Source organism: Oryzias melastigma, linkage group LG17 (genome assembly GCF_002922805.2).
Source record: "Oryzias melastigma strain HK-1 linkage group LG17, ASM292280v2, whole genome shotgun sequence".
NCBI classification, from domain to species: domain Eukaryota; kingdom Metazoa; phylum Chordata; class Actinopteri; order Beloniformes; family Adrianichthyidae; genus Oryzias; species Oryzias melastigma.
The window spans coordinates 27,793,652-27,809,583 of record NC_050528.1 but is presented as its reverse complement, the minus strand read 5'-3'; the positions used below and the strand labels follow the sequence as shown (position 1 = coordinate 27,809,583).

Below are 15,932 nucleotides of genomic sequence, written 5' to 3'. Positions count from 1 at the left end.
CACACACACAACTGCGCAGCACGTGCCCAGTTCCCTCTGCAAACAGGAAGTAAGTGATCGCTGTCATTCTAGCGCTCAGACAAAGTCATTTCTTACCGGGTGGATCAGATGGAAGATAAATCCTGACAGGTAGACATGCTTCACACACGCGCTACAGAGCCCGAATCTCACCGGTGCTTCCGGGTGCTTCTCCCGAATGAAGCGCGTGCATCGCTATTAAAAGTCCGACGGAGCGCGTCCATCTGTGCAATAGTTCCGGCGCGCGACTCGCACGCTCAGCGCAACAGCCTCTTTAAATGACAATATAATATCGATACTTGGTGAGAACCCATCGAGAATCGATCGCAGGACTAAATATCGCGATATATCGCAATATCGATATTTTGGCACACCCCTATTTAACATGGCTGCTTCCTTGAAATCTTTTTGTTAATTTTCAAAACTTTATGGTTAGAATGACACATCTATTACTTATTCATGTATTGTAATAATGCAAAATGTGTTGATTATTAATTCTTTATAATAGTTACACCATGTTAAAAATGTGTGGATCATATTTGATTGAGTGGATAAATAAGGTGTTTATTTCCTGAACACTCACAAAGTCATTTTTACAACTTAAACTAACATTGACGTGATCATAATTGTTACTGTCTATAGGCCTATCTCACATGTGTCAAAGTCAAGGCCCGGGCACTAAATTGTTCCTAGGTGTGACTGTGAGTGAATGTGTGGCCCTGCAACAGACTGTCAACCTGTTCAGGGTGCACTCTGCCTTCACCCCACCAACAGCTGAGATAGGCTCCAGCAACCCCGTGACCCTAAAGGGATTCAGCGGGTTCAGAGATGGATGGTCTGAGAGGCCGGAGTGAACGTGACTTCAGGTCACTCACTTTTACACCGTTCCTCTCTCCTGAGCTGCTTCTCAGACATTTCTGCTCAGCTCCTCAGTCAGATGGAAACCAAAACTGTTTACATTAGATCTTTGTCCAGTTGGGCCGAGCTTTGTTTGAAGCAAACAGCCTTGAAGGAGATGAGCACCTCACCTGGACTGTTGAGCAGACGGGACATCCGACAGGCGTACGCCAGAAACTGCTCACAGCTTTCTGCTCGGCTGGTAACCGACCACAACTGGACAGAGGAGACAAGACAGAAAACCAGCTGAAGACTTCCCAGTGTATCAGGATGTGATCACAGCTTAACTGTTGTGGCTGTTGTAGATACTGTTCTCTAAGGAACCCATGAATGAGGCTCAGATAAATGATTTTCTCTAAGGGTTTAACCCTTCCGCTCTCCTTAGTTTGTTTACATTAAAAGTGGGGTCATCTGGACCCCCCAAGACAGTGCGCTGAACTTTTTTTTTTCTTTGATTTTTGAGTTTCACTAATGTCCATGACAGACATAAAATCCTGTCCACCTTTGTCATGGAAGAAATCACATATCAATATGTGGTAGGAGTCAACTGGACCCCAAAGAGAGCGGAAGGGTTAAGAAAGTCAATTCATATTTAAGAATTTTGATAAATGGATCTGAAACAAAGGAGTACGTCTGACTTATTCGTTTGCTGACCTGCTCATCGGTGGCATTGTAAATAATCTGCAGAACCGCCTTGCCGTCCTGGTCGGGACTGGAGACGGACGTCTGAGGAGAGAGGTTGTTCCTCAATGTGGTCCAAACTGTTTCCTCTGAAAGGTCAAAGAAAACAGACGGTTGTTGAAGCTTCTCCAAACACACATGACTCTGCAAGCAGCTTCCTCAGATTATGAAGCAAAACATCTGAAGAACTTTAGATGAGGTGCCCCAAAACACTCCATATAATGTGGATAAAGATAGTTAATACATTTGTTAAGCTTGTAAGCCAGGGATGGGCAACTCCAGGCCTCGAGGGCCGCTGCGTCTGCATGATTTCCAGATATCCAAGCCCTACCTATGACTGACTACCAGTGACTGCTGCACTGCAGTACGCATGCCACAAGGCAGAGGGTGCTGGTGAGCCCAGAGAATGTGACACCACAGCTAAAAATTAATGGAAATAGTGGCAGTAAGTTGTTTAATATCTATTTCTAAATGGAAGATTTCATTTTTAAACCCCTAAACTCAAGAATTTGTTTAGACACGTCACTGGTAGTGATCTCCATGGAGACAGAGAGACGTTTAACACTGAAGAAAGAAAAGGAAAGAGTTCTATAAACAGGTTATTCATGTGTTTCTTCAGAAGGAGCAGCGCACAGACTTTATTTATAAGTAAAAGTAAATCAATAATAACAATTTTGGTGATTTATTTTCAATGCTATGGTTTGTAAACAGAACAAAAATATTGAAAAAAAAATGTTTAAACAACACATTTTAACTGCTGTTTAACAAATGGTTAATAAGTTGCTCTGTAGGGTTCATATGTTTGTAAATCTGACTGATGATGTGAGTGTCTCACAAGCTGTGAACCTCACTGCTGATTACCTGGTTCAGGTGTGTCCAGCCAATTAGAACATGCCAGAGGAGGGTATGAACATGCAGGATTGCGGCCCTCGAGTGACCTATCACTGTGTAGCACTTTATTAATTTGGAGAGCTGACCTGTCATGTCACAGTGGACTCTGAAGGGGGCGATAGGTCCACTTCCATCTGGATCGATCCAGTAAGTTCCTGAGCTCTGCCCCTGAAGCTCGTACTCCTCACATGACTGCTGGTACAGAGCTACACGGGAGATGAAGAGCTTTAACACCAGAGCTCCAGTGTTTCTGTTCTTTGATTTGCTGTAACTTTTCAACCGTTAACACGATAATTCCAGTAGATTCTGAATTCTGAATTATCGTGAAAAGTTACAGTACGTTAAAGATGTTAAAGGGTTAAAAGTGAAGTGAAGAGTTGTGCAGGGAAGACACTTACAGGAATGGCAGGTGGCTCCGGTATACCCGGTCCCACTGCAGTTGCAGCTGAATGTGTCCCACGTCTGGGAGCACTCGCCTCCATGCTCGCAGTGGTTAGGAACACACCTGTCAGAACATACGTGCTCGGTGAGCTCATATCTGTAAAGAAATTGGAGTTTCCTCCGTGTACCTGTCGATGATGGCACACATGTCCAGGGTGACATTTTCAAAAGTTCCAATAAGCCCTTGCTCCACAGCCCTGAGGTCCACCAGATGGTCATCGATGTGGATCATCTGCATGCAGCCCTGGAAGGAGCGCTGGAGGGATCGACTGCTGGCAGGAAGGAAACGGCCTGACGACAGGAAGAAACAGTCAATATAGACTAAGGGACAAAAGGTCTACAGCACATCTTTTTCAGTTTGTTTAGGCTGTTTTGGAGTTAGGCTACTATCTACACACCAGCTGTCTTGGCTAATTTAGTCTTTGTTTGTTTGTTTTTTAGGCTGTTTTGGAGTTTAGCTATATTTTTCAGCTACATTCTAGCTGTTTTGACCTAACCTAGGTTTTTTTATTTTTATTTATTTATTTTTTTTTATGCTAACTTGGCATTTAGCTAATATTTTAGCTAGCTAACAGCTTCAGTGTTTTCAGCTATTAGCTTCAGTGTTTCTAGCCAAGGGACAAAATGTCTACAGCACATCTTTTTAAGTTTGTTTAGGGTGTTTTGGAGTTAGGGTACTATTTACATGCTGGCTGTTTTGGCTAATTAACGCTTTTTTCTCCCACTTTTTTATGGCATTTTGGAGTTTAGCTAATATTTTAGCCACATGCTAGCTGTTTTGGCATAGGCTATTAAAGCTTTTTTTTTTTAGTTTTTTTATGCTATTTTTGTGTTTAGCTAATATTTTAGCCACATGCTAGCTGTTTTGGCTAATTAAGGCTTTTTTTCATCTTTTTAAGGCTATTAAATAGTTTTTACTAGCTACATTCTAGATGCTTTAGGCTTTTCTTTTTGATTTTTTTTTTGCCTGTTTTAGAGTTTAGCAAATATTTCAGCTAAATGCTAGCTGTTTTTGCTAATGTCGGCTTTTCTTTTTAAGTTTTTTTTTAAAAATTTTTGAGTTAGGCTAATATTTACACGCTAAGTGATTTGGCTAATTAAGGCTTTTTTTGTTTTTTATGCTATTTTGGAGTTTAGCTAATATTTTAGCCACATGCTAGATGTTTTGGCTTAGTTAGACTTTTTTTTTTAATTTTTTTAATGTTGTTGAATTTGGTGTTTAGCCAAATTTTATTTCTACATCCTAGCTGTTTTGGCTAATTTAGGCTTCTTTGTTTGTTTTTTAGGCTGTTTTGGAGTTTAGCTAATGTTTGTGCTACATGCTAGCTGTTTTTTCTAACCTTGTTTCTTTTAGGACTATTTTGAGGCTTAGGTATTTTTTAGCTGGTTATCAGCTTCAGTAATTTCAGCCATCAATTTCAGCATCTTCATCTATCAGCACTAGCATCTTCAGCAGCCAAATTCAGCTTACACCATTCACACCAGCATTATCACAGGTAATGCTATATATTTAGTTCATGTTACAAAGTTACGGTTTTAAAGTTTTAAAAGTTTAGTTTTATTGTGTTCAATAAATATTTATCCTGTTTGGCTTGCGACTTAAGTTGTGTTTTAGATTTAGGCCCCTTGTGTGATTGAGTTTGACACCCCTTATTTACAGTTTCCAAGTCTTCCTGAAGCATGCTTCCTCTAAGTGTACGGTGGCAGGCGGATAGGTGATGGGTGGATGAGAACTGAAAGGTGATGGATGCCCAGAAAAAAAAAGAACACAAAAATAAGAATGAATGTTGAGTTATGAGATTCAATGATGGAACAGAAACCAACTCATAAAGCCTCTTTGGTTGGTTTGGTTCTGACTCACCACCTCCAAAGAAGTAGATTCCTCCAGTTTGGACCTGGATGGGGATCGCTGTCCTGACTGTTGATGCCTCATCTCCATCAACTGTCAGCATGGCGTGGTTTTCCAGCGCATTTAAATGGACACTGTGCCACTGGCCATCATTCAGGCTGGAGCCTGTAGAGGGAACAGCCATCGGAGGAGCTGAGCTGAAGGCCACTGAACTCCACTGAGGAACGACAATGAGGAATGTCTCGACTGACCTGATGAGATTTCAATGCGCGTGTTCTTCTTCTGAGTCACGTTCATGTAGACTGTGACTTTGCCTTCCACCAGGCCCAGCTCCACCCACCCGTCAGCCAGCTCTGTGAACATCAAGAGCCCGCTGGGGTTCCACGTCCGAAAAGACAGACTCACCGACAGAGTGTCCCCGTTACTCTGACCCGGCAGCTGCAGGAAGGACGTGGAGTTAAAGAAGACGGGGGAGGAGCTGGACTCTACGCAAGAGAAGGTCAGGTTCCGCTGCGGCGCAGGAAACACAAACAGAGTGGGAACGGCGTCATGAAGCAGCTCAGTCTGCTTCAACTTACAACGGAATCAGCTACATACGTACATCCAACCAACCAACCAACAAACCATTTATCCATCCATCATTTGATCCATCCATCCATTCATCTATCCATCCATCCAACCATCCATTCATCTATCCATCCATCCATCCATCCATCCATCCATCCAACCATCCATTCATCTATCCATCCATCCAACCATCCATCCATCTATCCATCCATCCATACATCCATCCATCCATCCATCCATCCATCCATCCATCCATCCATCCATCCATCCATCCATCTATCCAACCATTCCTCCATCCATCCATAAAACAAGTTAACTGTATAAGGAGAGAGCTGCAAGTGACAGTAAATGGATGACAAAGACCAAGTCAGGACAGTCATTGAGGTCAAAAGGGCACAAACATGTTTTCATCACACGAATCACTGTGGAGAAGTCTCGTCTTACAAAGCTGCTGGTGTCGACCTTTTTCCTGCGCACCATGCTGGTGATGTTGTCCCCGTTGTACGTGATTCCCTCCATGCAGCCAACAAAGTTCTCCTTTCCTCCTGAACTTAGTTTTGCTGATGCAGGAAGTCCTCCAAAGCTTAACTGAGGACACAGCAGAGACAAAGCTGGATGTTGCTGCTCCAGCGAAGCTAAGAACATCTTCACTTTAGGTGGGAAACAGAAGAACTGACAGTCCAAACAGAAAACCTCAAGGGCCAAAACCCGTTTCTGAAGGTGCAACCTGTCCTTCTGTTCGAAGCTATAAAACCATGATCATGTTTTCTTCCTTTGTTTGTAAAGCTCATACATGCTGTAAATGCTTCTCTAGCACTGTTACAGGATCACTTGAACCCGAACCCGCCTGAATGCAGAAAACTAAACCGGCTTTTGTTGTTGTTTGTTTTTTAGGCTGTTTTGGGGTTAGGCTAATATTTGCACTCTAGCTGTTTTGGCTAATTCGGGCTTTTCAGCTTTTTAGGCTATTTTGGAGTTTAGCTAATATCTCAGACACATGCTAGATTTTTTTTTTTTTTTATGGTAAATGGTAAATGGTTTATACTTGTATAGCGCTTTCTACCCTCCTTCGAGGGCCCAAAGCGCTTCACAGTCACACACCCATTCACACACTGGTGGTGGCTCCGCTGCCGAACACTGGCGCCAACCTCCCACCAGAGGCATTTCGGGGTTCAGTGTCTTGCCCAAGGACACTTCGACACATGGGCGGGCAAGGGCGGAGTCGAACCTGCTCACTTCTGATCAGGAGTCGACCGCCCTACCACTGCACCACGGCCGCCCCTTTTAGTATTTTAGACTGTTTTTTTTTTTAGTTTAGCTATTATTTAAGCTACATGCTAGCTGCTTTGGCTAATTTAGTTTTTTTTGTTTTTTAGACCAGACTGGAGACCTGTCCAGGGTGAACCCCGCCTTCGCCCTTCAGTAGCCGGGATAGGCTCCGGCACCCCGCGACCCCGAAAGGGACGAAGCGGTCAGGAAGATGGATGGATGGATGGATGTTTTTTAGACTGTTTTTGGAGTGTAGCTAATATTTCAGCTACATGTTAGCTGTTTTGGCTAATTTAGGCTTTTTTGTAGGCTGTTTTTGGGTAAGGCTAATATTTGCATGCAAGCTGTTTTGGCTTTTTTATGCTTTTTTTCCATTTTTAGGCTATTTTAAAAGTTTAGATATTTTTCAGCTACATGCTATCTGTTTCGGCTAACTTAACTTTTTTTTGGCTAATTTATCATTTAGCCAATCAGCTTTAGCATTTTCAGGTAGCTTAATTCATTTCAGCTATCAACGATAGCGTTTTCAGCTATCAGCTTCAGCATCTTATGTTTATCCTGTTCATCCCGTGACCTAAGGTGTGTTTTGGATTTTGGCCCCTTGTGCGATTGAGTTTGACACCCCTGATCTATAGTATGCATTTAAAATAATCTCGCCATAGTGAAATGATCTGGGTTGAATTGTACTGTATAACAATCATAATTATTAAAGCTCTGCCGGATGTGTTTTGCTCTTTGCTTTGAGACAGCCTCACTTGTGAACTGGCCCTTCGTAGATACTCTTGAATAGGTCTTTGTTTGTGGGTTTTGTTTGTTATGTGTCTGCACAAGAGTCCTATCCTTCACTACCACTCAGAACACAAGAACATGTCTAGGGTCACTCTGAGTGATGCTGTGTGTGTGAATGGACACCAGGGCTGCTGTTGTCATGCGTTCAGGTGACATTACCAAAGAAATGAGTGTGTAGTCGATAAACAGCTGTGTACAAAGAACGTCTAAGTCTTTATGGTTTTTCCTTCTTGATTCTGATTTTCACTTGTGTTGCTGTGCAAGGAGATGTTTAAATATTTGCTCATGCCTAATCAATGAGTTTTCAGCAAACAGAACTAGATTACATATCAAATTTCCACAACAGTTGTGGTTTCATGTACCATCCTGGGTGAGGGATTTCTACAGACTTTACCTCATAGTCAAGGTCCAGATGGTCAAACTCCCCGTTTGTCCTGAAATGCTTGGTGTGGTGATCCAGAGTGAAGTTGATATTCCTGCGGTAACGCTCGATGACCACAGAGTGCCAGTGGTCATCGTCCAGTAAGCTCCCGCTGGCTACAGCAGTGTGGCCCTGGATGGAGCCGTACTGACTGCTGCCTGCACAGGCGACAACAAACACAGCTGGTCAGGGTCAGGCAGAAAGATGAGCCTTCAGACCTGCAGACAGGATCTGAAACCACCTAAGTTGATGCTGAGCATCAGTCTGGCCCGGCTGAGCTCCAGAGAAATGTAGTCCCCCTGCTGACCCTCTCCGTGGAGCAGCACACCGTCTCTGGCCATGGTCCGAAACTTCAGAGTGATGACATCTTTCACGATCTTCATCTTCTTACTCCTGAAGCGATAAGAGATGATGCCGCTCCCATCAAAACTGATGACATCGGCCCCTGGAAGACAAAGACAATGACAAAGGAAATGAATCTATTATGCTTCCAAGAAACAGGTGGGGACGTGAAGTGGAGCAGGCTTCGTATCTGAGACCAAAACCCCATTTTTAATCAGCTGAGATTGTCTTGTTTGTTAAGAGAAACCTTGTGACCCACACAGATCATCATGGATGGTTTGGTTCAGACAAATGTTCCTCCAAAGGAGACGAGAGATCCTCCTTGGAAGATGAGCTTCCTGTATATCAGGAGTCCCCAAACCTTTTCTTGTGAGGGCCACATGACTGTTTTCTTCTGTGATTCGGGTTCAGTTTGTAGAAAAATCACAGCCTACATGTAAACATTAACAGTTTTCCAGAAAGCTACACATAACCAAATCTTAAATAATTCCTTTCTGTAATGTCCATAGATAAAAATAATCCTAAAACATTTAGAAAATTAAAACTGAAGTATTGAAGTATTAGCTAAATGTCATATTAGCCTAAAAGACTGGTAAAATGTGTAATTTAGTCAAAACATCTAGCAGAAGGCTAAAATATGAGCTAAACTCCAATTTAACCTAGAAAAATAAAAACTAAATTAGGCAAAACAGCTAGCATGTAGCTGAAAAATTAGCTAAATGTCAAATTAGCCTAAAAGACTGGTAAAATGTGTAATTTAAACAAAATAGCTAACGTAAAGGTAAAATATTAGCTAATCTCCAAACTAGGCTAAAAAACTGAAAAAATCCCAAATTAGCCAAAACAAGCTACCAGGTAGCAGAAATATTAGCTAAACCCCAAAATAGCCTAAAAATCCTTAGTAACTGCCAAAACAGACGAAAAAGCAAGCATGGAAAGAGCTGAATATTTTAATAGGGGGGCCGGGTCAAATGTGCCTGATCTGGCCCAAGTTTGGGGACTCCTGCTATATATTATCTGCCAGACCCTGTGACAACCTGCAGAAAACGGAATGCTGCTCTGTTGTTTCACTTACAGTACGAGCAGCCGTAGAGCTCCAGCCGAACTCCAATGCGGCCATCTTTGTTCCACTCGAGTGGGATGAAACGGATGTAGCGTGTCAAGATGGCGTGTTGGAGTTCTTGGCGAACCACATCCTCAGTGTTCACGTTCCCCTCAAAGGTCTGAAAGACAGCAGGAACGTCAGCCCTCCCAGGAGAAACTGGCTTCAGCTTTAAATCCAGTCACTGAATCAAACCAAGTTCAGCTTTGATCAAAGATTTATTGAACCAGTATGTGTGGGTCAGCCCAGCTCAGTAACTTCTATGCAACCTTACTGTGATTGAGCCCGGTATCAAACTAGAATTTTAATGATTGCAAGTTGACTGCAGTGCCCACTGCACCACAGCCTAAGGAGCGGCATGCCCAGTAACTCTGGGAAATCAGTGAAACCTACAAAAATTATTTAAATCAACAAGATATTGTTAGTAAACCTAAAGCTGTGGGATAAGTTATTGGAGCTGTATGTCTACGGTCATGGGTACTCGGCTCATGATTAAGAAAAAAATCATCCAGAATTGTTCATAAAAAGCTGGAGATGTTGCTTTTTTGCAGAAAAGTGGAATCTGGTCAAACACCTCAGATTCATTTCTGTTTACTTTGCAAAATTGTATGGAGCTAAATAAGGGCCAATATTATTTGAAAGATATATATATATATATATATATATATATATTTCTTTTTTTAAATATTGGAGTTTGTGCAAAAAAAGGTAAAATATCCAAAACTTTTTGCTATTCTAAAATAAACGTAATTATTTTCAGCTTCAAATGTTCTGTTTGTTAGGTTTCAAAACTCAAAATTTAAAATTTAAAATCTTTTTTTTATTTTCAACTCTTTTTTTCCCGTTTTCGAATCTGGAAATTTCAGTTTCAAATTTTTTTCAAAATTGGCGCCAATATTATTTTAAACCCAAATGAAACAAATTAAAAAAATATACATATTGCTGTTTGGCCAAAAAATAATGTAAAATGCAAAACTTTTTGCTATTCTGCAATGAACTTTTCGGCTCCAAATGTTCTTTTTTTTTGGGTTTCAAAACTTAAATTTCAGTTTTTCAGATTCAAAAATGACAGAAAAGTGAAGTGAAAAAAAAGTTTTGAAATTTAAATTTTGTGTTTTTAAAACCTTAAAAACAGAACATTTGAAGCTGAAAATAATTAAGTTTATTTTAAAATAGCAAAAGGTTTTGGGCATTTTAACTTTTTTTCTGGGCAGACACCAAAATCTTTTATTTGGTTTTCAAATAATATTGGCCCCAATTTAGCTCTATACCAATTTAGGTCCATAAGATTCCTCTTGTTTTTGCAGATTTTGTTAATTTTTACATGCTTCTTTTTCTGAACATTTCTAAACACATTTTAGAATGCCTCGTTTGGGTCATTTCGCTGCCGTTCAGTGTATGTATGAGTTGTTACTATAGCAACCGGCCAACACAGGAACCAACTAATGGCTATTTTCAGTCCAGTGTCCAGCAGGACCTGAAATGCCAGAAGAGCTAAAAAGGAAAGTGTTCAGATGGAGCAGCAGATATTATGGAGTCTGCAGTGGCTCTACATTTGTGAGATCGTGACATGTTCAGGACACACACCTCACTGGAAATTCTCATCCCCTGGATTGATGTAAACTAATTATAAAAAGCCAGACCTGTAATCAAACATTCAGAGACAAAATCTCCTCACACTGTGAAAAAGAAGGTGATCTTCATTTCAAATATTCATATCTGTTGGACACTTTGATCATAAGTTTCATAGCTCAGAGACCTCATGAGGAACAGTCGAGCGTCAGGATCTCACCCAAATGTTTCCGTCCTGTAGGTACGGCCTCCAGTTCCTCTGCGTGTCACTGTACAGCAGCCGGTACCTGCTGGTCCAGTCAGAGCTGCCGTAGCGGCCCTGCGTTGCTATGGCAACAACCTGCTTCCTGGACCCCAGGTCCACCTGTAACCACTGGTACCGGTCTGTATCCAGAGGGGACCAACCTCCAGAACCTAAAGAAAGGGTGTTGTTGAAGTGGTTCAAAAATGCCAATTTTTCATAGTAATTTTCAAGAAATCTAGAGTTTAGCTAATATTTAGCAACATGCTAACGTTTTTGACTAATGTAGTTTACTGGTGAATTTTCGCCTATTTTGGAGTTTAGCTAGTATTTAAGCAATATGCTAGCTTTTTTGGCTAATTTGACATCTACTGAGGTTTTTGATGCTAATTTGGAGTTCAGCTAATATTTTTGCAGAATTCTAACATTTTTTGCTAATTTGTTTTCTACTGAGGTCTTTAATGCTTTTTGGAGTGTAGCTAATATTTCAGCAACATGCTAACGTTCTGGGCTAATTTGTTATCTACTGAGGTTTTCATGAGCTAAATTAGAGTTATGGTTCTATTTTAGCAACAGGCTAACGTTTTGACTAATTTAGTTTGTTGAGGAATTTTAGGCTATTTTAGAATGTAGCTAGTATTTAAGCAACGAGCTAGCATTTTTGAAAAATTTACCATGTACTGAGTTTTTTTCTTTGGATAATTTCGAGTTAAGCTCAAATTTTAGAAACACACTAAATATTTTTTGCAAAATTGGCACGTATTAGCAATTTTTAAGGAATTTTATTACAAATGTTTCTGAAATTTAGGTCAACTTCAGCGCTCTTTCACAGTTCTTTAATGAAATTTCCAGTCTTTAAGCAAATTCAACATTTTCCAAATAGCTTTTGCATTTTCAGCAAACTCCTTCAGCAATGAGGTTCATTTTAATTGCTGAAGGGGTTTTCAGCAAAAAGCTTCAGTATCTTCAGTGACTACTTTCCGCAAAAAGCATTTACACTAGCACTATTTCAGGTAAATCAACTTTTCTAGTTTCTTCTTTCATTTGTTCTCTTTCATGAGAAAAATGCCACATATACATGCTAAAAACTCAAAAAACAGGATTTTCATCGGAGGGGGATTTTAAAGGCTGAAAATGTCGTCCTGCTGTCACAAACCCAATCACTGCAGGTCTGAGGGCTGCAGTCGTACTTCTGAACATTTGGTAAACAAAAGACACTTAAATGTGATCAACACTGAGAAGGACCAGAGCTCTCCCTCCATTGAGAAACATTTCAAACAGAACTTCATGAGATCATATGAACATCAGCTTCGAGTGTTCCCATGAAGGCTTACCCTGCTTCCTGTTCAGCTTCGCATAACCAGCTCCGTATCCCCGACCGTAGACAGATGAGCTGCTGAAGGAGCTGTACGGTAGGGGGGTGGCCAAGCTGTCCTCACACCTTCCTGAAACACAACAGAAACACACAGCTTGAGTCCACTTATCCAAGAACATTTCCTGAACGTCGAGAGCACAAACTGGTCTAACTGACGGCAGCCATTTCTATATTAATATACTGAGTGGATGAAGGAACCATTAAACCATCAATAGAAATAGTAAAGGTGTAATCATTAAAATAAGATTCAAATAAAGAAAAAATAACTTAATTTAAAACAAGCATAGATAGACAGTGCGGACGTAAACTTTTGAATACATATTAATCAAATGCAACTGAGAACAGGTGAGTCTTTAACCTGGATTTAAATACACTGAGTGTTTTAGCTGATCTAAGGTCTTCTGGAAGTCTATTCCAGATCTGTGGCACATAGAAGCTGAATGCAGTTTCTCCATGTTTAGTTCTGACTCTAGGAACAGATAAAAGACCGGATCCTGATGACCGGAGAGGTCTGGCTGGTACATACTGGGTCAGGAGGTCAGTCATGTATTTTGGTGCTAAACCATTCAAAGCTTTATAAACCAGTAACAGAACTTTAAAGTCTATCCTCTGACAGACAGGTAACCAGTGTAAAGACCTCAGAACTGGACTGATGTGGTCTACTTTCTTGGTCCTTGTGAGAACCCGAGCAGCAGAGTTCTGAATAAGCTGCAGTTTCCTGATGGATTTTTTTGGTAGTCCTGTAAAAACACTGTTACAGTAATCAAGTCGACTAAAGATGAAAGCATGCACTAGTTTCTCCAGGTCCTGCTTAGACATCAGATCTTTAATCCTTGAGATATTTTTGAGATGATAATAGGCTGATTTAGTGACTGCCTTAATGTGTTTATCAAAATTTAGGTCTGTGTCTATCACTACACCCAAGTTTCTGGCCTGGTTGGTAGTTTTTAGTTGAATAGATTGAAGCTCTGTAGTGACGTCTAACCTTTTTTCTTTAGCCCCAAAGACAATAACCTCAGTTTTGTTTTTGTTTAATTGAAGTAAGTTGTGACACATCCAGTCATTAATGTCCTCAATGCATTTACCAAGAGCCTGTACAGGGCCTCGGTCTACTGGTGTCAGTCTAATATATATCTGTGTGTCATCTGCATAACTATGGTAACTAATGTTGTAGATGTTAAATAGAAGTGGTCCCAGGATGGAGCCTTGGGGCACTCCACATGTAATTTCTATTGGCTCAGAAGTGAAGTTACCAATTGACACAAAATATTTCCTGTTTTCTAAGTACGTTTTGAACCAGTTTAGTACTGGCCCAGTGAGACAAAGTGGAGAGACAATCTTTAGGAGGGCGGACAGAACCGGGAATGACTCCTTAGAATGCAACATAGGGAAAGTGTTCCAGAGGAAAATAAGAATTGATGGTTTAGTTATGTGAAGAGAATGCTGGAGAAGGGCTACCAAACAAGACTAAAGGAAAACCTCAGAGGAAGTTCATGGATGCAGCCAAAGAAAAAAAAAGATCTAAGAGGATTGGAATAACAGAAAAGGGGAGAAAAATAAGATTTGGAGACTGATGGTGCCCTATGGTGACCTCTAAGGAAAAATGTTAAGAAAAGATCTACATTCAGGTTATGTGTGTTGCTGATGTTTCCATTTAACATTTAAAATGATTGATGGATCAATACCAGGATGATAATGTGATAATGCTAGTGTGAATGCTGTAAGCTGAATTTGGTCGCTGAAGATGCTAGAGCTGATAGCTGAAGATGCTGAAACTGAGAGCTAAAAACAATGAAGCCGATGGCCAGCTAAAATATTAGATACATGCCAAATTAGGTTAAAAAACGAAAAGAAAAAAAAAACGCTAAAGTTCCATAGACTTCCATTGAGAAATAGTTATTTCTCAGTCATTTTATTTGTCAGAATAAACATTCTTGCTCAGATATTTTTTCTTTATCCCCAGTATTCAAGTTATGAACTGACCAATCAGATGCCTAATTAAAAGCATGTGGCTCCTGCTGGCCCCGCCTCGAACGTGTGATTGACAGATTCCTCCGAGCCCCTTTCAGTAGGAGGGGTGTGGGCTTCGAACAAGCCAGAACAAGCTCACTCCTGATTGGTTGACAGTACTTCCTCTAAAAACGTGACTCAGACCGACTGAATCCCTACTGAAGAGTTGCAATCGCAGTAGACCTACCAGGAAATGACGGCGAAGGGTCTGGCCTGATTTCGCGAGGGTGAAAGGTAATATATTTCCTTTTGGGGAGCCGCATTGCTTGATATGTTCAGTTCTATTTCGACTATGGCTAAACTTCAAAACAGTCTAAGAAACTGAAAAAAACATAAATTAGCCAAAACAGCTAGCAAGTAGCTGAAATATTAGCCTAACTCCAAAATAGCCTAAAAAACAAACAAATAAAAAAGCCTAAATTAGTCAAAACAGCTAACATGTAGCTGAAATGTTAGCCTAACTCCAAAATAGCCTAAAAAATTTGTAGTAAATGTCGAAAAAGTCCAAAAAGCTAGCAGAATGCTTTTTTTTTTAACTTAAAACAAAAACTTGTAAACATAATTATGAATAATAAAAAGGCAGGAATCTTATTCCAGAATAAATCAACTTAAACCTTAAATAACTTTCAATATTTTACTCTCCATAAAAATATGTTTTGTCAAAATGACATAAGTTAGAAATGAGCACTTAGGCCATTAATAACAATAAAATAAAATGACCTGGAGGGCCAGATTCGGCCCCCGGGCCTTGATTTTGACACATGTGATCTATACGGACTCTTGTCATTGTTTCAAAAAGATTCTCAGATGTTTTTTAAAGGTTCCACTAGGGCTGGGCGATAAAACGATAATTATCGTTATCGCGATATTACTTTTTTACGATAGTGAAATGAGTCTATTACGATAAACTTTCGTGTTAAATAACACGGGAGAAAACCCCGGAAGAGCCGCGCTTCTTCTTCTTCTTCTACGGAGTGTCTGATTCTAGGAGCCCAGACTGAGAGGGGGAGGTACGGAGGCCCCGAATGATGACAAAAGGACACAACAGAAAACATTATTTCAGTAAACCAATAACCAATATATAATCGCAAATACTTTTATTTTTAATGTCAAGGTAACGATGTTTATATATTTTGTTTTGGAAACGTCGTCACCGGACCCCCCTCCTCTAAACTGAAAATGGTTCGGTCCGACCGGATTATTCCTCCGCAGCTGTTTATGACCAACAGACCCACAGAGTTTGAGGGAGAGAAGACACGCTTTAAAATCTGGAGTTTAAACACCTGATTTAGAGGAGAACCTCCATGAAAAAAGAAAAAAGGAGACAGTCTGTCTATTGCCGAGCGTTACGTGTTACGCGGGGCTGAAAGAGAAGGAGTGACTGTGCATGCTAGTAACAGCCGCGCACAGGGGGGCGGAGACTCGATTGTGGCTGTGGAGTTTAGAGTTTGAGGGTTTTGTTAAAAT

The 15,932-nt window shown here is 40.6% G+C and overlaps 1 protein-coding gene and 1 long non-coding RNA gene across 2 annotated transcripts in view; one reads left to right on the top strand and one right to left on the bottom strand.

The window, feature by feature from the left end:
- Positions 1 to 12,525, bottom strand: part of cntnap2b (contactin associated protein 2b) — a gene marked incomplete at its 5' end in the record, with an annotated part of 26,840 nt that extends 14,315 nt beyond the window's left edge. Inside the window, 13 exon segments of the mRNA XM_024280147.2 lie at positions 1,047 to 1,131; positions 1,570 to 1,685; positions 2,574 to 2,693; positions 2,886 to 2,992; positions 3,057 to 3,219; positions 4,790 to 4,942; positions 5,029 to 5,287; positions 5,789 to 5,932; positions 7,797 to 7,981; positions 8,065 to 8,268; positions 9,241 to 9,388; positions 11,060 to 11,253; positions 12,415 to 12,525. Of these exon segments, the coding sequence (XP_024135915.1) occupies positions 1,047 to 1,131; positions 1,570 to 1,685; positions 2,574 to 2,693; positions 2,886 to 2,992; positions 3,057 to 3,219; positions 4,790 to 4,942; positions 5,029 to 5,287; positions 5,789 to 5,932; positions 7,797 to 7,981; positions 8,065 to 8,268; positions 9,241 to 9,388; positions 11,060 to 11,253; positions 12,415 to 12,525 (1,989 nt within the window).
- Positions 12,526 to 14,423: 1,898 nt separating this feature from the next.
- Positions 14,424 to 15,932, top strand: part of LOC112151314 — an 8,625-nt gene continuing 7,116 nt past the window's right edge. Inside the window, exon 1 of the long non-coding RNA XR_002920103.2 lies at positions 14,424 to 14,699. This is a non-coding gene — a long non-coding RNA (uncharacterized LOC112151314). The remainder of the gene's footprint in view (positions 14,700 to 15,932) is intronic.